General features: G+C 38.6%; 1 protein-coding gene across 1 annotated transcript in view; it reads right to left on the bottom strand.

The window, feature by feature from the left end:
* Nucleotides 1-247: 247 nt before the first annotated feature.
* RGS22 (regulator of G protein signaling 22) overlaps nt 248-24557 on the bottom strand; it is a gene marked incomplete at both ends in the record, with an annotated part of 60039 nt that continues 35729 nt past the window's right edge. Inside the window, 12 exons of the mRNA XM_080364113.1 lie at nt 248-327; nt 892-994; nt 2704-2799; nt 6144-6305; nt 7838-8017; nt 10958-11119; nt 13111-13173; nt 14980-15138; nt 15750-15912; nt 18961-19127; nt 19660-19752; nt 23957-24151. Coding sequence (XP_080220239.1) covers nt 248-327; nt 892-994; nt 2704-2799; nt 6144-6305; nt 7838-8017; nt 10958-11119; nt 13111-13173; nt 14980-15138; nt 15750-15912; nt 18961-19127; nt 19660-19752; nt 23957-24151 — 1623 coding nt within the window. The remainder of the gene's footprint in view (nt 328-891; nt 995-2703; nt 2800-6143; nt 6306-7837; nt 8018-10957; nt 11120-13110; nt 13174-14979; nt 15139-15749; nt 15913-18960; nt 19128-19659; nt 19753-23956; nt 24152-24557) is intronic.

The following is a 24557-nucleotide window of genomic DNA, read 5'->3' as shown; positions in this document are numbered from 1 at the left end:
AGAGACTACCGTTTTGCAACAAAACTCCATCTGGTCAACATTAGGTCCACTAACCATGGTTAGAGTGAAAAAGAATCTTGCCTTCATGTTGAGGCTGTACCGTTTAAATGAAATGTGATTTGGAGTGGGATAACTTGCTACTAATGAGCATCAGCACTGACAGCAGGAAAACAAGCTTTTAAGAATCAAAATTTCAAAACACACTTGCTGGCAGCCTGGTACTCACTTTCTGTTTCTTGGGAAGATTTTAGCGTTTCTCCAAAATCACACTGCTCTTGGGAGAAATGATGGATTTTTTGGATTTTCCAAAAGATAGAGATGAAGAACCTGTATATGGAAAGAAAATTTAAACTGAATGGTTTTAATATCACATAGAACTATTGCTAGCACTACTGCTAAATGGAGTTATTTAGTGAACAAACAGGTCATAATATCCTTAGGGAAGATGTAAGAGAGTGTACACAGGTGACACAAGGATGAGGCAATGCCTCTTAGGTCCCCCAAAAGCATACTGACAAACTGGTGAGAAGAGAGTTTCATCTCTCTGCCTGTAATAAGTTGATGAACCACAAGAAGCCAGGGAGGTGAAATATATATGTGAAGCAAACAGGATTGCCATGTCACTGTGCAGAACGAATAAATGGCTATATTTTTCTCTGCAGCAGGACCTGTGCAGTAAGGACAATGCTGATACCCTGCAACTTTTGCTTTCCCTTTCTTAGAAAATTTATCCACCACGAGTGTAGTGCAGAGAGCAACTCCTCTGCAGACAGCGTAAGGGAGGCAGCAGTTTATGTACACAGCCCCAAGGGAGAGCAGAGTCCTTGTACTGCAAGTATTTCCCCTAAGCTATAAGCTTGTCCTCCGAAACTACAGAGCTTGGTTAACAACCTGTAAGGAATGATGATGAGGTTTCCTCCAGATCTTCTTGCACTTTAAGGAGTACTCTCTCCTGCGCCAAGGCTTCTAAGTATTTGGAATAGGACCAGGAATCCTGCAAGAACCATTAAAAACCATCAGACTCCTGACAATGTCACTGGTAGTACCTGGTCCATTTCAACAGTGAGACAAAACACTTGTTTAGGTTTAGGATATGCCCATTATTAAACAATTGTAATTATCAAGAAGAGAAGTTTTGTCATGACAATAATGGGAAAAATAGTATTGCTGAAAAAAAAACAAAAACAAAGACAAAAAAAAAAAAACCCAAAAACCAAAAACCTCAAAACACCATGAAATGCAATTTAAACAAGTTTGACAGATACCATGTTTACATTCGTTTATTCTCCATCCCTGGTCTGAGTCCTATTCTCTCTCTTTTTGTCTTCAAAGCGTAAATACAGCAGACTTTACTGCTTCTAAAATTTCAGCCTTTTGTGTTATTGAGGACTTGACTTTATCTCCCTGCCACATCCTTCTGGTGCGTCCTTTTTCAAATTATTGAAGGTTTCATTAGCCTCAGAGTTCATTCCACCTTTCCAGCAGAGTGCTGCTACCACTAAAGGCAGATCAACCTGAGATGTCATCCTTTCCTTTTCTCAGGAACAAATGTTGTTCTTGACATTGCAACAACCACAGTTCAGGTTCCATGTAATTTTTAGGTCATTCTCCCAAATCAGTATCAGAACTGTACTTTTATTTAGCTTATTTTTTTTTTCTTACAGCCTGAAAAGTTTGAGGCCAATTTGTCGTTTCATGACTCAGTAAGAAGCACTTCTGGCATCTCCCTAGAGCAGAAAGAGGCCTGGAGAAGAAACTGTACTATAAAATAATACTGCTCTTTCTGCAATTACCTGCCTCTTGAGGGCTTAGGCTTATGATACTGATATACAGACTCTCCCAACTATTTTTTTTAATAGGTCCAAGCAAAGGTTAGAAGGTCCATTTAAGGGATAAGAGTGTGAGCTTAACTGTGCAGTTTGCACTGTGGTGTCATATTTTGAGGCTATTTCACACTGCCTGTTTCTATATTCTGCTCATCACTAATATAATGCCACAGGAAGAGCTCTATGGAACGTAAGCAGTGGCCAGGCACTGATTTACCCCTTGATCACATGACATAGCTGTGATTACATGGTTGCACAGATGCCCTGTTATGTTTTGGTAGTGCCAACTCGACTGTGAATGATCCCTTGAGATGCCTGAGGTGGCATGTCTCTACTGCCGGTTTCTGCAATAAAATGACTGTTATCTTTTCACTACAGATTTGATGCACTATGAGAGTTGTTCTGGAAGAAGTACTAAAGAGCTATTTTCTGGCAGATTTTCTGTCCAAATACCTAGATCTCATCAGAGTTCAGCTTGTTTTTGACATATGAGCAGAAGAAGACTCAAGCCTAAACCAAATTACTTTGGGATATTAATTTCACGAGTAATAAAAAGCTTCTCATTCCAGAATTGAACTTCCTTTTCTTCAATTTATCTTCAATAAAGACTCTCTTTGAATCTACAGATCTAAAAAGCCTAATATGTGTTTAGATATTAATAATACTCAGAACCTACATCTTAAAAAAAACAATAAAGAAAAAACATCACCAGTAAGGCAGATAAACTTGTAACAGTGAATTTACTTGTAGAAGAATGAATAGTTATTGAAGAACCACGTGACGGTAGTATTCAAGACCAAACTCCACCTTCCATTCTCCCACGGTCATTTTATCTCTCTTAAGTGATGATATCTGTAGCAACATGTTAATTATTCACCTGCTGTCCATATCCACCTGAAAATGATGCTGCTCCTCGCTCCACACCAAACTCACCTACCAAAGCACCGGTGAGTTTTTTCCCCACTTCTTTACCCTGCAAGTAATAAGAACTCATAATTAGATGTACACAAGAGTTACTAAGCTGAAGTAAAAATGGACTACAGTATACATGTTAGGAAAACAGCCAATCTCATTTAAAACATCTACAATGAAGGACAAGGCATTGTAACACTTGGTAAACTGCTCTGGTGATTAATTATTTGTCATTTTCATGTTGGTTTAGTGTTCTACTAAGGCTGCACCTCTGCACATTCTGTCTGATGATCCCAAAACTCTTTATGAACATCAGCCAATGCCTATATTTAACCTCACATAATTAACCCTACAACATCTCCATTAGGCAAGTAATATAACCCTCCCATGTTGCAAATGAGAAATTGTAAAAAAAAAAAGAGAAGACAAATGGTTTCCAAAAGTCATTCAGAAAGCCCCTGGGAGATACAAAAAAGGATCAGAATACTCTGTCTCCTTGCTCCCAAGGTGCCTTTTTCCTTCCTCATCACACCCACTGTCCTATGGGTCCATCATCTATACAGGTGACTTCTGGTTATATAGAACTGCCCAGCCAGTCTGGTGTTTATCTTTGCTCCAGAAGGCTTAATAACACGGATGCCAAATCAACTACAGAAATAGTGTGTATATTAATATACTACAGTTTGTGTTTGTTAGCCTTCTCAAGGAGAATGGTGAATTAAATGAGGTCTTTAATAATATGTCTTACCATAATCAATTGACCAATGTTATGGCAATGTCATATCCCATGGCATTACATTACTTACTAACAAATAAGCTTACTGCTAAGAAGCTTTAAGAGAGGTAAGGGAAACACGGAAAAGGAAAACTAATGCTTATGGGTTTACCTCTGTCTGCTAAGGACATGGAAAGAACAAGTACAGATTTACAGTGTAAGTTTAAACTATTTTGTACACTTGAAAGTAAAAAATCCAACATCTATTTTGGAGGTAAAATGTAATTGTGTATACAACAAATTACAAATACTGGCATCAAGGCAGTCTGTAAAAGGTGACTAATGATATTTTTAAAGTAGGCGGCATGTGCATCTGGCAGCTAACAAAGGAACAGATCCACAGATGGGCCAAAGATGGGCCCATGTAGCTATGCCACACTAAGGGCAAATATGTGAAAAATGAGAAGCAAACGATACTCTCCCAAGGCAACAGCTTGTAAAAAAACTACTTCAGGTCAACACTGAAGCAATCACATTATGCTGAATGTCTGAGCTTATTTCACCCTGTACCAACCTATCCCTGCCTTCCAGATTCTAAGCTTAAAAGAGGTCTCTGCATTGTACAGTGCTTGCATGGCAACCCTCCCTGTCAGACACTCCTCCCTGCACCAAGTCCATTGCCAGGAAGGCTCCAATAGGATTTGCTCCATAGGCTTACACAGAAAATATTAAGGTAGTCAAATAATACCAAGGCATGCATCATTGTGCAGTGAAAGCCTCCTTGTCTGCCCACTTTTTACATTATACTACATAAAAGTCCAACTCATGCAGTTGGTTCATAAAGTGAGGTGAGCCCAGGTAGGCTGGGCACCCTAGGGACAAATTTGCGAGAAGGGAGAAAGTAAAATTCCTCCATAGGACTCTTGTTCTGTTTGACATAAATCCAAAATGGCAACTGATGTCTAGAGAAAAAGAACATACATATATATATATATAAAAGAAAAAAAAAAATCTCAGAAAAAAAGTTGTTTCTAACCTTGCTGGATCTTTCCATCAGTGTGAGGGTGGTGGGGCAGAGGAGCATCGAGATTATTTTAAATGCCAAGAAATCAACTTCTACAAGCTGCCAAGTGAACCTGCTATTGCTTATGCTGGGTGAACCTGATCAGTATCCTTCAGGGATACTGGACTATTGGAATAGTTAGGGGACAGAAATCCTAAGCAGGAGAACAAGGAACGGCAAATTCTTTAAACAATAATAGAGGGGCAAAAGGGTTTCAGAAACTTATCTGTTCCACTGGTTCTTTCAAGAGATTTTTAAAAGGTAACTGGTTTACTGACAATTTTTTGTGAGAATAATCTGCAAACTGTTTACTCAACTACATTCGCTGTCACTTTCTAAAATTTCTTACCCTATTTCCCAGTTTAGAAGGGTAATTCACCTTTCCCATTTGTTCCCCATAAAAGCTAGGCTTTTGCCCTCCTGGCCAAGATTTGTTCTTTATTTCCTTGATCTTAATCAGAAATCTTATGGACAGGCAACAAACAGATGGAAAAAATAAGTCCATGAAAATGCAAAAGTGTATTACTTTGAAATATTGCATTTTTGCACTGTAAGTATTGCCAATGGCCTTGCCAGACATCTCTGTATGGAGGCAACGTGCTTTGGAGAAAGGAACATGAGTTCTTGGATTTTAGATTTCACCTGACATGGGCGTGTGGCCTTGAGTAACGCTTCACTGGTCCTCAGTTTTCATGTGTCTGAAAGAGTGTAACAATGTGTACATGTTCTTGGGGGCATATATGTCTTTATCTGTCCAGGTACTCATGTGGTTCTCATAATGAGAAATATCTCAACACATGTATACATGGTATTTAAAATATGTAAAGGTCTTTTAATGCTACTTATGATAGTTTTCAAGTCCAATAATTTCTCTGCCCATAAAGGAATGTTCTCTCCTCAAAGCTGGCCAAACAACTACATTTTGTAAAAAATAAACTTTTGCAAATCCTATAATCAATAGAAAAAGAATCCATTATATTTTAATAACAAAATTCCAAGAAAAACAATTTTACAAGTAAGCATTCCGCTGTAGAGGTCACAGTTCTGTTAATGCACTGAAACTGTCTGGAAATTCATTGTGAACAGTTTAACAAATTCACTGTCAAAGCTGAGAAATATTCAAGAAAAGACAAGGACTATACAAAGCAACTAGCACATAAACATTTTAAATAATGTGCAGACTTTTCAAATGCTGCTTCTGAGAAACAGAGATAAAATCTGGTTTTGTTTTGCTTTCAATAGTGACCCAGGATCATATACTCTAAAATAGTACAAAAAAGAAGTGCACACAGGTCTGCAGCTACCCATTGTATACATGGACCGTAGATAGAGGTTCTGCTAAAATTCACCCGTGTTTTTCTCTCTTCTCTTGACACAAAAGATTACTAAAATACATTCTCCCCTCTGCTAAATGAAAGGAGTATTCCATTGACTCATCTGCTTCAAGTTAAACATATGTATATGCATTGGCAGGATTGGGAAGTAATCGTCCTAGGACTGAGTTGCATGTAAAGCTTGAACTCTAACAAAAAGATTTCGGTAGCTTTGGATCAGGCTGAGAAAGGGATATTTGAATTCACGTATGTTTGCTCCTGAAGGAGTTTTTATGCATTTCATCAGCTGTCACCTGAAACTTTGTGAGCCGTTCCTCTTCTGTTTTGCCTGCCTTCTTTTGCATCTTTTTTCCCTTTTTTCTCTCCAAGGCAAGTAGAATGTTGTCACCAGCCAAACTGCTTCGAAACTTACAAAATTTTGGCCAAAATTTAAACAGAAGAGCAAAAATAGTCATCTGCATAGAAAGAAAAGAAAGTCAATCTTGGCCATATTAAGAAAACAGTTTACTGCAAAATAAAATGCAGTTCACCATGAGAATGAAATAACTATTTCTTTCTGAATACACAGCCTTATTCCTCCCACGTACTGTGTCCTGACATTTCAGCCCAGCTTTGCTAGGCACATGCTTTTCATCAGTGTGTTTATTACTGGTGAGAAATCTTCCTAAAACACAGTTAAAAGGCACTTTCTTTTTTTATATTTCCCTAAACAATTGTTTGCATTAATGAAAACATCCATCATTTTTTACAAGTATTCCTGATAAAATATACACCAGTAGGATTGGTTTTGCACCACTGTTCTGCTCAAGCATTCCAAATATTCAGTTCATTAGGGAGAGGGGGGTTTTTCCCTCCCTAAGAGAAAGGAAATACTTTTTTGCCTCTGGAAAGGCTCTTAAACCACATTACAGATCTATGAGCAAATCTTGGATAATTTTTAAATGATATAATCATCTCTCACAGGGTCTTTTTTGAACTAGAATAAGAAAAACAATTTTAGAAAAGCAAACAGAGGGGCTCAGTGAATTGTGGTGCTGCACGTACTAAGGCTTACATTTTTAAATTTATTTCGATGTTTAATTCTAATTGAGAAACATGGCTTCAAAGGAGCCGAGCAGCTCACTGCTTCTGGCTCAACAGAGTTGACAGTGGCATGTGAGTCACTGCCATGTTCCAGTCACAGCTTTTTGGCCAAGTTCTCCCCTTGGTTTTGTGCCACATTTCTGGAGTTCACTGGGTTTTACGTGGGCTGAACTGAGACTTCGTGTTTCTCTTAGGACCTATATGAACACTTTTCTCTGACAAATCATCCATCTTTTGTGATCCAAATACTTTATGGACTCACAGTTGATGTTTAAAGGTGTTGGTGGCAATTTTATAGGACAAGAAGAGGAACTAGCTCTCTCAGGTAGATAAGTCACAGAAGATAGTAACAAGGAATTAGAAAATAGTAGGTCTGTACTAAAGTCTCACAAATTCCTGTTCAGCCTGATTAGTACAAAGATCAGAGAGAATATTGTCTACATCCATTTAATAAAGATTTTCTGTAATAAAGAAGGGAAAGGCATTCTGTAAGTTTAGCTGTCTTTGTGCTTTACTCACATCTGCATTTCTCTTCATAAACTACAAAAACTACAAACTTTCTAACTACAAATCACTTCTCTGACACTAACCAAGTCATAAAGAACAAACAGTTAAAACCAGACAGAAATAATTTCTACTGCCTGAATTCCTAACACAGACCCGGATAGCACCTTTGCAGGATCAGCTAGCTGTCAGAGATTGTCCGGTTTATTGAGCAGTAAATATCTGAAGCCTGTCATTTCCACCATCCAGCCTTCATTGAAATGCATGACTATAGTGTTCTTCTACATGCCCAGGCTTATGTACAGAGTCCAAATTGTCAGATAAGCAACAAAAAACATCCTTAAAACCAAGCACACAGACTCTAGCCAGGTCTGTTACAGAGTTTCTCGTAGCTTCTTACCTGTGCCTCCCTAAAAATGTACGGTCCTAGTTCTTTCCTGTGCTCCAAAATCTTCTTTGCTTGTTCAGCTGGGATGTCAATCTGCAAAGCTGGGGGTATGGCAGAATTAATAAAGCAGTCGATAATAGCTGTGATCTTTTTCTGGACTGTGGCATCATCACAATGAGAATGGCACAAGTCCTGAAAGATGAAAAACAGCATTTTCAGTCAATGTAGAGGGAGACACAAGACCCTTTACAGAGGCCCAGTGATCAAAGAGTAATAGTCATGCAAAAATTATTACACAGTAGCTTCCTTTAGTATGTAGGACAAAATTATTATAGCAAATACACATGATGGAAGACATAGTTAAGACATGAGTGGGACTTCTGGTTTGCAAATACAGATATATAGCAATCATTGCTTTTAGGGGATAATTTCTGCCTGCACATTCTGATGTAACAGGATAGTTTTTAACCTGCATTCGGTCTAATTACATTACTGGCAAATAGGAGGTGTTTCTGAAAAGAGAAATACACCTACAGGTGTGAAATGCACTGATTTTCACAACGAGCCTGCTAGGACCAGCATAGCCATGGTAACTAAAAGACAAAAAAAATGCTCCAAGAAAAGAGAGGGATTATCTAGAAGATACAAGGTATTATAATCAGGGACACTGGCATGAGAGGGGACAATTTCGTCTACCAGTACAATCTTCTAGTTTTGCTATTCATTAAGATTTTCTAGTTTCACAAAAACCCAGTGCTAGAAGTAACTCTATGCAGAACAGAATACAAAACAAACCTGAATTTACAAGGGTGAGACTCAAAGGAACACTGAGGGTTTTCTACTTTTTTTTAATGTGACCCTATTGTCTTTGTAAAACCTGTTGTTATTACTGTGTTTTCACATTCTGACAATGCTACCATTGGACTTTGACAGGAAGGAAAAATAATTCAAAGAACTTCCTTCAAACACTCTGAAACATGAGGTTTCCATCTATCCAGAATAATCAAGAAATTTCTATAACACTAGGAGATTATCACACATATCTACTGGAGACACGAGGAGCACTCTTGAGAATTTTCAGGAAGAGAGCTCTCTAAATAAAGAATACGCACTTGGTTTTGGTATAGGAGGCTGGATATTTACTTTGCAAAGAAATTAAAAACAGGGATTTTAACCAGAAATGTGGAATGTGAAAGCACTGGCTTGTTTTATTATGAATACTTTTTAGTTTTATGAAGGAAAAAAAGAAAAATAACAGCTACAGTGAAGAAAGTAAGGCACTACAAAGACACATTCAATATATCCTAAGAATATATTATGGTTTCCTTTGCTCATCTAGCATAGAAGAAAGGCAGAGAGCTGTAGTAAGAGGGAAAACAAACAAGCCGTATGATATGAAAAGGGATGAGACATGAGCATAGAGAAACAGATGGAAATGATCCACAGCATTATATTTCTTCATATGTTTTAAAAAATATTTTTGTTTTTTGATTGTCCCAAGATGTGCTGCCAGGCTGATGCATTACAAGGAGCAATGCAGCCATTGACTCTTAAACAGGGATCTGTCTAAACTGATGGCATGATAGGGCCCAGACAACACAAGTATGCACCGTGCAAAGTGCTGCCCACGTCTTTGACAATATTCCTCCAGTTCAGTCTGACCCACAACACTCCTACTACTTCAGCCCTTTGCTTCTATAAAGAGCATCAGCTGCCAACCATGACGAATCATGTGCATGGAGAAATATGGTCAGACTGTACTTTTTCTTGATAAGAAGACAAATAAAATTAACATAAATGAAGGAGAGGGGGTGGAACATAAAACAATGAATGCTTTCTTCAGAGAGCAGATCCACAAAGAAAACAGTCTAAACTACACTCCACATTAATTTGCAGAAAGTTTCCATGTCCTCCACAATGTAGCAATGAAGAGTCACAAATCTGAAAAAAAAAACATCAAATGTTTCGGGAAGGAATTATGTCATAGAACTTCAGGTGCCTTCATGTGAAGTTTCTAGTCTAAGCTAGTCGCTCTGTAACCAAGAGAGAGGCAGCAACACCCCAGAGAGCATTTCAACCGATGGTTCTTCGCTTGGGGATCTGAGCCTCTGTGAGAAGGGGAGATTTCCACCTGGAAACAGAGGAGCTTCATCTTCTAAAGCACATCCCAAATTCAAATGTGTAAAATTAAACAGTGAAAACACACCCATATGCCTGCAACAGGATCTCCCAAGTGCTAATGTAGCATCAACTGTGTTCACCTCCTGATTTCTGAGCAGGTCAGCTAACTTCATGCTGCCTGCCCCATGCACCCAGGCTGTGTCCAGGAGCCCAGGAGAGGCTCTGCACCCCAGCAGCACTTTTGCATCAGCCATATCCCAGAGGCAAAAGGAACAAGGAACAAGTGAAAGATCCGTGGTGCCCTGCATTCACTCTAGGGTGCTATTAGGAGGGTGCAGTGTGATTTAAAGTCTCACTCTGGAGGTTTCCCATTGTGTTTCACCCCACACAGCAGCAATTTCACAAATGGGCATGTATGTGAGAGAGAGGCAATCCCTGCTGACCTTCCCCATCACGTTTCACCTTGGCCACATCCTCAGCTGCCGTCCAAAGTGACTGTACAGAGCGCAAGGGAGATGGGGTCTGCATTGTACATATAAGATCTTTAGGTAGATACTCTCTTTACATCTGTACATTTGATTAAATTTTAAAGTTTTCTCTGATTTTTGAGAGATTACCAAATTCAGCAATAATCCCATTATTTAGCAGTATGTAACTCTAAAGACAGAATGAACATTTTAGTGCTTCCGTATTTTCTACTGCTCAACAAATGTATACCAAAATCCAGGCATTAGATAGTTAGTGGTGTCCCTTTAGAGACTTAAGAGATTATTACAGTTTGAAGAACAATAAAGACATACAGGAATAATATATTCAAGTCATTAAAAGTAGCTACCCTTAACAAGTGCATATTTTCATCAGAGAAAAAACAATTTAAGCAATGAAAGAGGTTTTACTATGAACCAGAAAATGCCTAGAAATGTTCTTGTTAAAATTCTCCTAATATGCAGTAATGGATGCATTTGCTTACAAACTGAATGATATCTCCCTTGCTCCATTTTACCACCGTACCTTATACTTCTGTACCTCTTGCCAAAAGAGCACTCCGTTCTCCAGTAGGTCTCCTTTCAGTGACACGAAGCACTGAAACTCATTTGCTGTCACTGGATTCAACAACGCTTTGCGGAAAGCAATTATTTCACCAGATGAAGAAACCCACTTATTGTCCACATGCTGTCAAAAGAAGAAATAAATGCACCAAATAAACTTTGTTTCAAAAAGCAATAACAAAAGCATTAGTTAGCGTAAACTGTCTGATTTTTATCTTTGCACTGACCCTAACTTTCAGTAGTTTACGAGTTTATGACATGGATACAATAGAATGTGGCATGGTTTCATTTCTTTCCTTCTTTTCTCTTTTTTTTTCAGTTTGGTTTGGGCAACATGTTTTGGAAGATGTGATGGGAGAGGAAATGACTGACAATGATTTAGACCATATGACTACATACTATAAAGTATGGAAACAGCTATTGTTATTGATTATGGCAACAGGCTACTTTTCTAGAGAACAGTTTGAGTTTTGTGAAAACAAACAACAAAGAAAAAGGAACAGACAAACCACATAGCTTAAAGTTGTAAAACGCTTCTGACGGGGATCTCACCAGCAAAATGAGCTTTGAAATGTGTTGCCATGATCACAAACAGAAGCTGGAGAGCTTGGTCTCTGTGGAATAAAGCTACCAATAGTAATATAAAATTTAAAGTCATCAAGACATTTTGGAAATGCTCATGCTGCAAAGCACAAAGCAGCAGGCAGCCAGGAAAGGGTGGAGAAAGAAAGATGGCTTATGCAGGGACAGTTTGTTTGAAATGAAGTTCAGGCTGGCCTGCCTTCCTGAACAAACAGTTCTTGTGCTGTCGCTGAGGAACACGCCTAACAATCCCCCTCTGTTATCAGACAGATGAATGAAAACTATCTTCTAACAGTGCTGTAAAACTCTTGAAGTCCTGGAGGGACGGAGTGCTGCTCAATGGCCAGCATGGGACAGAAACTTCTTTAGTTGCTGCAGACAGTCCTGGAAATCTAACCTGATTCTAAGCTGAAAGTCTTTCTGTATCTTCTCTTAAAAACAGGGGTTACACTTAGTGTCCTGCCACAGAGCCTGCCAGGGATGAGAACCCACCATGGCAGAAAGGCGGGGGCGGTTGTCCAAAGGGTCCTTGCTTAAAATAAAGTCATTTCAACTTAGATAGTAAGGTAGCATCTTCTCATCCCTCCTCCAATTCTCCAAATGTGTTCTACCCCCTGTGACCAGGGTTTAGGCAACTTCTGGGGAAAAATTACTTCTGGGGCATATTCATGAAGAGGAGAACAAAACATTGCTCCCACCCCTATACTGATATATGAACACTTCTTATTTTATGGGTCAACAACCTTGAGCAGAAAATGGACAATAACCATCTTCCTGACAAACAGGCAAAGGGGAAACTCAGTTAACAGAACCCACGTGCACTTTGGATCCCTTTAGAGCTAATGGTTTGCATGGATAATTGGTGACCGGGTCTCCAGTTTGATTTCAACAGACAATAAACGTTCAACTGAATAAATGTCCACAACTTGTATGCTGGCAATCACAAAGAGTTCACTGCTCTTCAAGAGGAAAAAACTGGCAAACATCTGATGAAATGTATTATTACAAAGGTTTAAGTTGTTTAAAATTGATATTATCTCAGTATTGTAAGATTAAAATACAGTTCTAAATGAAACAGATACTGTGAGATATGATTAAACCTGCCCACTCCACTGCATACTTCACATTCCCCTTTGTGTCTGCACGTAATCCACTCGCAATAATAAATAAACTACCAGATGCTGGAATGAACAGCTTGTCCCAATAAGTCCACTGCATGCAAAATACAGATAAAAGTGAATTAAAGCTACAATACCAGTATGAGGAGGGTTAAGAATGCTCTAAAGCTAGGACAAGAGGCATATTTTTTCATGTATGACCTCTCCAGCCAGGAAGGGAGACAAATTTACCGTAAATATCTAGCAGAGAACTAAATTCGCCAGCAATGGGAGTAATCAGTCCACTGTAGCAAATACAATCATGCATGTTTTTGACAGCATTACATTTGGGCTTCACACTGTCAGCAGGGAAATTGTAAAGGATGTGCAAGGTCCAAACAGAAAAGACACAAGAAACACAGTAAACTTCACTTGCCTTCCACATCCTAGTTGTCTTCTCCTGTTTTTGGCGTGGAAGATCCTCAGTTGTGTCCCTTATCTACAGTTGAACAAAAGATTATAATTGGTTTTTTAATTCTTCTGGTTTCATGTTCAGCCCACTAATGGTTGAGACCACACTGGTATAATAGTTGATATGTCTTCATTTGGATCTTTATATCTGAAACTTGTTGTGGACCCACACTGAACACTATTCCTTGTTCAGCTCTAAATGAGCACATGATCATTAAGACTGGGGAGTGAGAGAAGCCAAGAGGCAATGGCAGTCAAACTGTGCTTTTCCACTGCTTTTCCTTACCCATAATGTTCCAAGTGACCAGCTATGTTGGGAACAGATTTTGGGTTATAACTTTTTTTTGTTTGTTTTAAATGCTTTTAGTTCCTTCAGACAGCAGTATCAGAAATACAGGCTTGATCCTGCAGCTTCTTTATAGCAAAAATACACCTCAAATCAAGGGCAGATTTTCTGAATAAAGACTACATAGCATGCCCACAGTGTTTGGTCACTGTGAAATATGAAGCTAAGCAGAGAATGTCATCTGGTTTCATTTCTTCTAAAATACATTCTTCAAAGGACCTTTTCATCCTCTGAATTTGCAGTAAGAAAGAGCAGTCAGACAAAAATGGAGTTATGAAAAGACTAAAAGCTCATTAGAAGCATGTATTTCCTGTAGACTGTTTTTAGAGTTGAACACAGCAGTTTCCAAACTGCACAGGCTACTCTCCCTGCCAGCGTTGTGCAGCAGGTGCAGGGGGAGGCATGAACTCCCAGACCTGCAAGCAGCTCAGCCCCATCTCACGGTCTTGTGCCACCACTTGTAAAGGAGGCAGAGTTCAGCTAAAAAAGGGCAGAGGGCTAGGAAATTCTGCTTTACCACAACCATTATTAAAATTACAGTTTGCCTTATCAGAACCTACAGTTTTCAGATAGCTCCATGCTCTGAATCAATGAAAAGGATCCAGTTCAAATGCACATCTGCCAGCCTTCCTGAGGTTGAAAACATCATTGAAAACAAGTTTTGTTCATCAAAGTAGTCTGCCTATGTCTTTGCTTGGTGGAGCTGTGAAGTTTCTTTCTGCTATGACATTCGTATTTCAGAGCTTTTGTGAAAGTACAAAAAGCCAAGTCTTTTTGCTTCTGTCACTAGCAGGATGATCTCCCTGCACAGATCCCAGTCACGGAGGCACTCTCATAAAAGGCAGATGTTAGCTCTGCCCATTCCTGAGTCTTTCTAATGAGCCAGCAGGAGTGAAAGGCTTCTCATTCCTGGTTTTCTGGCAACTTCCTGAAGTAACCAATTGGAAACCAGTCTTATAGCTGTTAACCTCCCCACTCAGCAGAATTTCACAAGCCCTAGAATCATTTCCACAGGCACTGCAACTCCAGATGGGAGAATACGGACAGCGTCAGAGAGGGGGAGAACACACCATGAGAAGCCCACTCATTTGCTTGTGTTTTTGTCCCCCTGGGCAAATCCTTCACACAAAGCAGCATTTCTTCTGTGTGCAAGTGTATGGCTAGGGCTGAATGGCACATGGGGAGCGCGGCACTACAGCAAAGATTAGTTTACTCTCCTGGCATCCTGGCTGGCAGCAGAGCTAACACCAGCTCCTTCAGATTTAGGATCTAACAATAATAATGTCAGCCAGACTACGCCTTCAGAGGAATTGCCTTCACAATTATCAAGTTAAATGCTTCAACCTGTACGTGCTAGAGTGTCTCTTTCAATGTAAACCGAATGTGAGTTGTGGGCTGCTTTTCCTCTGAACCATTTTAACCCAGTGGTAAACTATGAGCCAAACAAAAAACAATGCCTGGATGTGTTGCTGTTGTTAAAAAAATTACCTTTGCTTGTCCCTCTGCCCCATGGTGCTCATCTGCAAGGAACAACGGCAGCCATTGTTTTTCTAATCTCTTCTGGACGCATTGCTGAATTTGTAGCAGAACTGCTGCCGAAAGTCGATCGTGAAGGATTTGTCCCCATCCTCCACCTGAACGTATTAGCTAAGCAATCCAAATACAATAACACATGACATAAACTTTTGTGTATACCAAAAGTCCTTTATCTCTCTACATCCTTGATTTAGCAAAGCATGAGCTTAACTGTAAGCAAAGCATTTAATGCATGCTTACCCAAGGCTCACATGTACTTTTCATAAAAGGGAACAGATTACATTTGTCCCTACCTATAATAGAATACAGACTCCAGCAAATAATACGCCAGCTTGACCAAGTAAATTTCCTAAGTATCAAAATATATTGGAGTACCACAGCTCAGACTTGCTGTCTGTGGTTTTACTGACATACTAAAATAGAAAGCTGGAACTAGTCACTCTGCCTGAAAGCCATTTTTACACATTTTCTCAGCTGTGTTGTGCATGCTCTGGCTGTGGCCTAAGATAAGGGTTTAAGAGAGATGTTCTATAAGGACAGGGGAGAAAGAACCTGAACAGGAAGGAGGGGACCCCGACAACCAGAATAGAACCAGATTTCTGGCTAAAAATATAGGTAAAATTTGAGGAAATAGCTTGGAGAAAAGCTGGAGTAAAGTTGCTTATGGACTTTTATCTCAGTCACATTTAGTGTGATTGTTCTTTATTTATTGTAACTGGTACCTGTTCTTGTTGTTCTCTAGTAGCTGGGCTGTTGGGTCCAAAGAAGTATTTTTTGTTTAAGTACTTGTTTTTAATGTCCTTAGATTTTTCCTCCCTTTTCTCTTTGTCCTTGTGGAGCATCTTTCTGAACTGTTCAATATCTAGCCAGCACATGAGATCCATGCTACAAATAAATTTAAACAGAATGTTATTTCAATATTGAGTTAATTTCATCAACATTCTAGGGAGTTATTAGTTTAACCACAAGCCACCAAAGTGTTCAAGTCCTAAATACCAGGTCAGATTGGACTGAAATTTTATGTCATTTTTTCTTTGCTAATACCATCTGGTGAGACCATGGCACTTGCTGAGCAGGCAGATCAGACGCACATCTTAAGGATCTCATTTAGGGTCCCTTCTGGGATACCCTGAAAGGAATAACCTCCTCAATGTGCTGCTGCTCCATCCAGCAGGGACTGTGAACTGGAGCCACAGCACAGAGCTCACAGAGAGAATGAAAAATGAAACAGATGAGAATTTGAAGCAGCACTGCAGGCTGTGAGCCACCGAGAGACGACTCGACATCCCCTGTTCTGCCTCCTCGTTGTATCGCCTGAGAAAGGAGCAGGGATGACAGCTGGGAACGTCAGCCCCAGAAATCACCCCCCAACCTACCCCGTGCGAAGTCCTGGAGCTTAAGGCAGTCTGCAGTCAAGCAGACAAAAACAATTTACAGTAAATTTTGTTTCTAGGGCTTTTTGTGGGCTGTCTCTTTTTGGAAATTACTGATCCCACTACTTATTTCTTTATTCATAATAAGTGATAAATAATCTTCATATGCAATTATTCATCTATATATGGTTCATAATCATTTGAGTGTATACTATCAATTTAAGTTTGTTTTAATGGAATATATATATTGATGTATAGAATAAAACCAGAGGACAGAATAAGAGATATACCTACAATTTCACTTTAATTTATATTACTCTTTTCTGATAGTATCTTATTAGATGAAGTTTTGTGAGGACATTCATTGTATTTGCAGCAGGAAATATGAAGCATTAAATTCAGACAAATCTGTTTCACTTTTTCATTTGGTTAATTACTTGCTTTTTCAGGGCATTAGTCTATGAGTAAAACTTTCAAAAGCATCTGACTGATTTAAGAACAGATGTTACCCTTTCAGAAATCTTTTGAGACCCTTACAGACTTAAGTTCTATTGAGACTGAAATTCTTTCATTTGCTAGTTCATCACAATGTGGATAAATTCACTCGAATTCAAGCAATCCAAGTTACTCCTTGGCATCTACCTATAACAACTGATCAAGTATGTCCACCTTATTTAAAAAGCAAAATATATAATCTTAAAGTGTGTTAGGTTAAACCATTCACAGTGGTGGCTTATCCTAACATAATCTTCTTTTTCTTTTCAACTGATCAGGAGGCACATGCATAGTCAGTTAGTCTGGCAAGACTAAAAAGTGGTAACCCACTAAGCCAGAGTAACACAAATTGTCCTGCAACTGTGTGAATATATCCTGTATTTTTAACAAAATATGAATTAATGGAACTTTGTTTAGTTTCTTACCAGAATTTGTGCCCAGGTACTCAGCAGCCTGTCCTTCTTGAAACATGGATCACTTACAATTGGGCAGTAACAGAACCATAAATTTTGATGAAGAGGCAAATGACACATTTGTTGTTTTTTGCTGAAATTTTCCAGACTCCATTAGTTATAGGATCCCTTCAGCTTATAGCACCATTAAGCATCTTTACTATAACCTGCCAGCTGGACTTCACAGTTACTAGGTCTGGACTCAGCTCTAAAATGCTGTTTTGTGAGCCTTTTTCGTATATTTTTCTTCATTATGAACTTTTACCAAAGAAAATTTCTCCATAAATTAAACATTTCTCTGTCTGGCTCTGTCACTTAAGATGAGACTTGTCTGTGATTAACAGAGAGGCAGGAAGTCCCAGAGGCAACTCAGCCCTTATGGCCAAGACCTCATCCTAACCCGTGACCTGTTTTCTGGTGATTCCTACCACCTCCTTAGTTAGAGAGGACCTCAAGCACTGGTCTCAAAAGCAGGGTGTGAGAGACAATTCATTGGGTGGCCAGAAGAAAATAATAGAACTTCAGTAGTGCGCTCGTACAATTTATAAAGAGACTAATGGTCTAGACAGCTAACTCAGAAGTCACTTAACCACAGGCACCCTGAACATAGGAATCTCCATCTGAACTCATTACCTACAGTCTTTCTGTAGTCAGTGAGCAGAAAGAGCCATCTTTGAGAATGATCCATCCAAATAATTTTTAGACGTTACCTTCAGAATTAAAAGAGTTGTGTGCAGAAGTGTGCATTTCTCTCTCTGGCTACAAAGGGAAACCATGGTGATAATCAGAAGTGATGACACTGAGTCTTGGCCAGAGGAATCCTGTGCTAGATGTCCATCTCTGGACACTTTTGAAAAAGCTGACCAATATCCAACCTCAAGTTATAGTAGTGCTTGACTCAAAGCAATAGGCAATATGCAAATCATCAGCTCATGGGAACCCAGATTAAAGGAGGGAAGTGAAAATGTAAGGACTTGCAGTTACTTAAAAAGTATATTTGCCTTTTCCTCAAACAGGTCAGAGATTCACGTGAGGCTTGAGGAAAAAAAAAAAAAACCAAAGGTGGCTAATTCACATTTACCTCTGCTAGAACTTCTGTTTAGGTCTTCATTTTTAAACAAGTGGGTTCACTTTTTCAAAAACCCTGCCTTAACTGACTCTGCTACGAGCTGGTACTTAGTTCTGTTCAAATCATTCCAAACACAAAACTGCGGTTGCTCTCACACTGTGAAAATAACGTGGCTGTCTTCTATTTGTACACTTTCATAACATCCAGCTTTAATTTTTACAATGTACTAAACTGAATCTGTACTAAAAAAAGAGAAATTTTTACTCATTATAGACTAATTGCTCTGTTCAGGGGTTTGCCACTAATCAAAGCAGAAACTGAAAGCAGAACTGTAATACAAACATGTTATGACAGGGGAATTTTTTCCCCAAAAATGTTAAGACAATTCAGTTGTCTGAACAATGTGCATGAACATTTCATATATATTTATGAACACATTTTTTAAAAAGACTAACACCTGTGAACATTTAGATAGCCAAGATCCCTAGCAAAGATTTATTCTTAACTTAGAAATGGGTAAAACAATAATAACAAAGAAACATACCCAGCAGAATGCTCATTAAGAAAAGCCCAGAACTGTTCTAACTTCTCTTTGTCATGGATGAGGTCAGATAGATTAGGACCTGCGGATTCTTTGGGAACTTGACGCAGTGGCTGATCTTCTTTGAGAGCATCAGAGCAGGATGGCAGAACAGTGTCAGCAACAATATTCTGAGGGAAGAAATTATTTCACTTGCTTAACTGCTTTTTTCATCTCTATATTTTGTTCAGTCTAATAATCCTTGTATTAGACAACTTCTGCCTCTGTAGAGTAGCTTTTTGATTGCTGAGAAAATAAATTGAGTTAAGGCTCTGGCTCTTAATCAGCTTTACCTTTATGTTTGCTTTCAACATATCAGTGTGTGCAGGTTCCATAATCAAATAAACCAATATATACCTATAATTTACTTGAAATTGAGATATTTACTCAAGATTAAGGGCCCAAAATACATTCCACAGACTTTAGTGGAAACTGTCTCTTTGACTCCAATCACACAGTGGTTGATGTTGATGCAATTGACTGAGGACCTGTACTTGTAATTGATACAATGGCTGGCAATCATTCCCCCAAATGAATTAGTAGAAATCAGACTACTTGCTTCTCCAAACTGGCATGTAGTTAGTCTTCCATTGCTGATACTCAAAGTGCTAACCCTCTCTGATAGAGAAAGAGTTTGTTTTTGTTAGTAGGTACTTGTCTTACCTCATCCTTCTTGGAACCACTCTCTTGATGCAAAGCCTGGAGCTCTCTAAAGTACACGGAATCCAGCTGTTGAGTTTCGTCCACCAACTCCACCTAATAAAAATAATATCTTATGTCATCCCTACAGTACACATTATAGAAAGATGGAGAACTGGATGGGCACCTTGCCAGTGACAGTGGATAGAAAAGAATATGTTTGCCAGTAATGAGACTGATGTTTAGAAGACACTACAAATCACATCCTTGTGACAAACAATTCAGTTAAAAGCTCTGGTAGAACAAAATTTTCAGATTTGTGTAGGATCACATTTAGATTTCCACAGACCACCACTAAATAACCTAACTGTATCTTTAAGAAAAGGACCTTGTGTTTAAAAAATTGCTAAATTATGTTGTGTATGTTATATTGTGTGTATTGTGTCAGACTTACCTGACTGCCTGTACCAGCAAATTAGATGTCAAAGTGCCACTGAGACACAGAAAAACAAGTCATAAGACTGTGACTCTCAGTGTGAAATGCCAAAAGATAAAGTGCCACAGAATTCCAGAAACAGAATCTAAGAAAAGAAAGATGCAATAATAACCTAAACAATGAAGGTGAAAGCTTTCAGGCTTTCAGGTTGTCCCCTTCCTTAGCTTTGTACCAGGTAATGTATTAAAATAATAAATTGTGCATAATTAGAACTCATGAAGCATCGGCATTTTTTAACTTAATTAGAAGCCTTATGTGTACAACTAGAGCAGTTCTCCATGTTATGTGCAAACAATCAGTAACTGCATAAGGAACTGTTTGGTGACCGTCTCGGCTGAGTAAAGCATTCAAATGCAGTTTTTAGGATATTCGACTAAAAACAGCCAAGGCGTTGTACTAATTAGCAGGCGCATTACAAAGATAAGAAAGCTGTGGTCTTCTTTTACAAGAGTTTATGTGCAAGAGAGAAAATAGAGTTTTTAGCTTAATATTCATTACGCTTTTGTCTAAATGTGAATACCACGCTAATCACCGTGTTATCTGAATGCCTTCAGGCTCAGTGTAACTCTATTCCACTGCTATAACATGCTTTTGGGTATCCTTTCCTTTAAAAGAAAATGTAGTTTAAAAGTAAATAGGAAAATAATTCAGAACATTTTTCATGGGAGTTTAAACAGAACGCAGATAGAGGCAGGATGAGAGTCAACAATAAAAAGGAACTCTCATGTTTTCATGTTTCATTTAAAGATAAAAAAATAGATACATACTGACCATGTCCCAAATAAACAATTTTGGACTCACCTAATTGTTGATAAAATATCTTGTTTCATTATGGGCCAAATATATCCTGCTGTATGGTAGAACAAAGGGGAAGAGTAGAGCCAGGAACTGAACAAAATACAAAGCAGACCTTGTCTTTGTGCTGGGAAGGAGTGTGCCTGAGCATCAGCCTGCGCCTACTACAAAGAGACTCTAGTGCCTCCTAGAACAGGTCATTTTATGTCTGTGTATTATAACTCTTCACAAATGCACGTATTGTGCACTCAAAAGGATTTAGTTCTGTTTTTTCGTGCTCTGATTAAGATGTTTGTGTTATTAGGGTACTGAGAAGTCTGCACGTAACTACACTTGCAAGCAAACCATCATCTAAACTGAAAGGGCAATAGATTGTCCCTCAATCAACTCCAGGAGGTATAACCTGACACATGCATTAACTTAACTTAAAGCAAAAGTTTATATTTTCAGTTCTTTCTTTGGAGGAATTCTTCCATTGCTAGAAGCAGTGAAAACATTGTATTCAGAGAGTGTGCAAAAGCAAAGTCCTTTTTATACAAAAATGTTGTATAATAATACTCGTCTGAGTTGATGATTTGACTCAGTGAGGACAGGCAATAGATATTAAACAACTAGTATTGATAAATACACATGGAAAGCTACATTTACAACAGACTGTAAGACTAGGCTGATAGTAAATAAAATACCATATTAATGAAAGGATTGATCAAGTACATGGTGTTCTGCAGATCATAAACAATTAGAGCTGAAATAGCTTAGAAAAATAATTTATCTGAAAGCTTAGAAAAGATGCTGAAAAGCTAAAAGAATATTTTGCAGATGTGTTTGGGTTCGTATATTTCATTTTGGTAAGATTTTTTCAAAGTTTCTCAAGGAAATTAATTTATCAGAGGATGAGAGGTAAGGTTCTCTTGTGAATTCATTAGAAGGTAGAAAATAAAAAATAAAGAAATAAATAACTTTCATAATGGGGTGGGGCTCTACTGGAGCCTCACAGGAATCTGTGCTGAGGTTGTTTTTTTAAACATTCAGAAATTATCTGGAAAAGGAGGTGAGCGAGGAGACAACGAAGTTTGCAAAATGATTCCACAGAGAAAAAAAAATGAAATTGACTGTGAAGAGCTGCAGGATTTTGGGACACTATGCCTGCGTGATAAAAGGGCAGCTGAATTCAACGACAATAAACATTAAGTCAGTTCAGTGAGCTCCAAATTTGGACTTTCCATTAGCTGTTATTACTTAGTAAAGAGATCTTGGAATCATCACAGATGGCTATTAGCTTACATTTTGCGCATCCACTCAAAGTTCACCAAGAGTCAAAAGGCAATTAGAATCATAGGAACAATTAGAAAAGGAACAAAGAGGAAAAGATAAAACATGTTCGTGCCACTGGATAATCCTTAGTGCCTCCAGATCCTGAGCACCACTTGCATATCATCAAAAGAACAAAAAATAACAGAAACAGATGGGGGTGACAAGTGTGACAAAGGTATGGAACACCTTCAGTAAGAGGGGAGTTCAGATGGTCTAGGATTCCTGAGTTTCAAAGGGATGTAACTGAAGTGGGACACAACAGAGGCATGTAAAAGCATGAAAGCATTGAGAATATGACAAGGTAACAATTGTTCACTGTTCCTCATGACATATAAACCTAGGGCACCGGGTGAAATGATCAGCGAGGGGTTTGCAAAGAAACCAAGATTAGCATTTTTTTATCCTATTGCACGATTAAACTATAGAACGCACTGCTACAGTGAGCCTGAAGATATAAAATGACTCAAGGTACATTTACATAAACCCATGAGTAACAAAAAAAACTCATCAAATACCATTAAACACAAAAACATGCATGAGACCGCTGCTTCATTAACCCCTTCAGTTGCAAAGTGCTGAAGCTGGCAATACTGCTGTATATTGGTCTTTTTTCTCTGTCGTTATACTCCATTCTTAAATGTTTAATACTGGCTGCCACCTAATAGGCTTAGAAGACCATTCTCAACTTTAGTTTTAGGCGTCTGTTCTAGTAGTTAACACATGCAGGTGTGATATAGTAACAAAAATACTGTATTTTGTACTACAAAACCTCTACAAAAGGATTTCAAAATGTTTTACAGGGGGAAATGCAAGGATGGTCTCATTACATGCTGACAGAAGTATCAGCAGTAAGTGATGGCGTTTCCCATAAAAATGAAGATGCTTCATCTAAGGTCATAGAGGAGTAAAACAGGAAGACTAACTTCCTGCCCTCCAACTCCTGATTCTCCATTGTTAGTTTTTCTTCTATATTTAAGAGAGAGACTTGGAATTAGATGCCTGACCTACAGCTGATAACTTGTAGGTAAGTTTACAAAGAACAGAGAGCTGCAGCATCCATCATTGCCTCCACCATTTCTTGTTCTTACTTGTCTAAAGCAGTCAGGATTGCAGCCCTCTCCTCTGACCTGCATGAGCCTGCTCCATGCAAGCCTTCAGAGGCTTTCTGAGATTAGAACTAAGTACACCACTGAGCCACCTACTTCAGAAAGCCTGCAGGGTACAGTCAGCCCTTACAAAGTGTTTGGGGTAAATGCAGCTGGATCACCATTTCACGTTTTCTCTTACGCTAAGCAGTAGCTGCACTTTAATTCTGAACACTGAGAAATACTGGATACAATTCATCTGGACCTAGCATCACTGTAGTGACACTCTATAAACGGCTTATTTTGTGCTTGTCTTTAAAAACATAGAAGGCTTGAGGGCAATCCATCATAAGAAAATACTTTTGATCAATGGCAAGATTGCAGAAACATGACACTTCCTGAGTGCAAAGAGAAATTTTGCCAAAGCAAGATACATTCCTCCAGAATTCACAGTCAACTCTCCACAGGAGTCCACTACTTCACACATCAGCATAGAAAGGATTGGGTGAGCAAGACATCCCATAATACTTCTCCCTTCCCGACTATAAATGTGACAGGGTTGCATATGAAGATTCTTGTGATTTTCTTCCCCAACATAGGAATTTTTCACTATTTCATCCAGATCAGTTACCTTTCCATAAGTGTATTTGTCTGCTTCCACCATCTTCATCCATGGTTCTAGCAGAACAGTGAGGATATATTCTTCTGCTGGGTCAAACAGATCCTCAAAAGCTGGGTCAATTTTCTGATAAATCATGTTTTTCTTGCTCTGATGAAGTCCAATGTCCATACTGGCAGATGGGGCGATGTAAGTTGCATAAAGAAACTACAATAAACCAGAAGAAAACTGTTTCTTAGCCATCATTCATTCCAATGGTCAGAGTCCACTGAAGGAGAGAATTAATGCGTATTTCTCCTCCACTGTCCTGCTGTTTATTCTGAACATGTATCTAATTACATGCCTTGTTTTTATAAATATGACTATTTTGTCCAAAATTGAGTTATTGCCATAACTGACCTCCCTGCCATTTTTTGCTCCTACTTGTTAAAATGGTTAGATCATAAAATAATATTTAATGTAATTTTTGTTTGGAGATATTTGGCTGATTCTTAGATTCAGATAACCACAATCATAACAGCAGCTGCACTCTTCATGAGCTTGCACTCTTTTGCAGAATATGTGCTGGGCCAACTTGTGAAGGAATGTTAATTCTTCTGAATAGAATTTGTAC

The sequence above is a fragment of the Nesoenas mayeri genome, assembly GCF_963082525.1.
Source record: "Nesoenas mayeri genome assembly, chromosome: 2".
In the NCBI taxonomy this organism is placed as follows: Eukaryota; Metazoa; Chordata; class Aves; order Columbiformes; family Columbidae; genus Nesoenas; species Nesoenas mayeri.
The sequence above is the reverse complement of the archived record's forward strand: the minus strand, read 5'-3'. Positions and strand labels throughout refer to the sequence as shown.